The sequence below is a fragment of the Galeopterus variegatus genome, unplaced genomic scaffold, assembly GCF_000696425.1.
Source record: "Galeopterus variegatus unplaced genomic scaffold, G_variegatus-3.0.2 Scaffold762, whole genome shotgun sequence".
In the NCBI taxonomy this organism is placed as follows: domain Eukaryota; kingdom Metazoa; phylum Chordata; class Mammalia; order Dermoptera; family Cynocephalidae; genus Galeopterus; species Galeopterus variegatus.
The window spans coordinates 377,291-378,592 of NW_007726873.1; the positions used below are offsets into that span (position 1 = coordinate 377,291).

At 56.5% G+C, this 1,302-nt stretch overlaps 1 protein-coding gene across 2 annotated transcripts in view; it reads right to left on the reverse strand.

Annotated features, from left to right (window-relative positions):
• The window catches only part of ACSL6 (acyl-CoA synthetase long-chain family member 6), a 66,299-nt gene extending 65,006 nt beyond the window's left edge, over window positions 1-1,293 (reverse strand). For both annotated transcript variants that reach the window (XM_008572173.1, XM_008572172.1), the window contains exon 1: window positions 1,159-1,293. In XM_008572173.1, coding sequence (XP_008570395.1) covers window positions 1,159-1,207 — 49 coding nt within the window. In that variant the 5' untranslated portion in view covers window positions 1,208-1,293. The remainder of the gene's footprint in view (window positions 1-1,158) is intronic.
• Between the last annotated feature and the right edge of the window lie 9 nt (window positions 1,294-1,302).

A 1,302-nucleotide genomic window follows, 5' to 3' on the forward strand; every position in this document is an offset into this window, starting at 1 on the left:
TGGTGATCAATTAAAACCTCAGATTGAATCCCAGATATCATCCGTGTGACACTGGGCAAGTCAATTAACCTCTGAACTTCAGTTAAAAAACAAAACAAAAAAAACGGCACCACCAACCTCCTAGGACATGCTATGGATATTAAATAATACATGCAACGTCTCAGGTAAGGATCTCAAAAGGGTCAACTTCCTTCCATTCTTTGACTCAGAAAGAACTTTATTACCACCTCTGATGGTGCTGTTTGAATGTGAAATAATAATAAACACTAATATTCATAGAGCCCTGGCTCTAGGCTAGGCCAGGTTTAGGCCAATTTAAGGATCAAGCACTTCTCATAAATTTATCAGGCTGAATCTGCACATGGGGGTGGGGGTAGGGGATGGAGACCCTTTAGGATCTTATACTCTGGAGGCCCCCCGAGGTTCAGAGAGGAGAGTGGCCAGTGCAGGCAGTAGAACTGATAGGTGAATAGGCCTGTGGTGAGACCCCAGGTGTGGGTGTATAGGGGTGGAGGGAAGAATGCTGGGCAGGGATCCAGCAGGGGTCCTCATAGTCTCCTAAGAGGGTGCAGGGGTGAGGGCTGACTCCTGTGAGAGAGAGGGAAGGGGGCTAGAAGTGGTGGAGACACAGCCCTGGGCAGAGCTGAGGAGCCAGGTGGACCCTGCTTTACAGAAATCTTGTGCTCTGGCTGAAGGGCCGGCCGGGAGGGGTCGTGAGAAGGACTCCTGGCCTGGATCAGGAAGGCCAGGTCAGTCCTGGTTACGTAGCTGACCAGATGAAGGACTTCGGGAGTTTCTGGTCCCAGGAGATGGACAAGGACACATTAAGCCTGTCCCTGGACTGGACTCAGGGCCTAATCTGATCAGCGGATGGTCCTCGCCGTAAGGGGAGGGGGCACGAGAGAGCAAGGGGTCGTAGAGAGGGCAAAGCCCCTCATCTCCGCAGACCCAGCCGCTTCCTAAACCAGGCCCGAAGACCACCGGATTTGGGGTCGGAGGATGTACCTAGGTGTCCCGGGGGACCTTGAAGAGAAGGCTCAGCAGCCGGGGCTGGGGATTCGGCGGCCGCGGGAATGTCACACCCTCACCTCGGGCCAAGACCCTACAGCTTGCTGGAAGGAGATGGGGGTCAGGGACCGCGACGGGACAGGAACTTACCCGCGAACAGCCAGAGGGAGCCCCCCGACACGAGGAAGAAGGTCAGCATGTCGGTCAGCGGGGCCTGGCCTTGCCCGGCTCGGCCTCCTGGGCCCGCAGCCCCGCAGCCCCAGCAGTAGCTCCGCCGCCGCCGCCGCCGCCGCC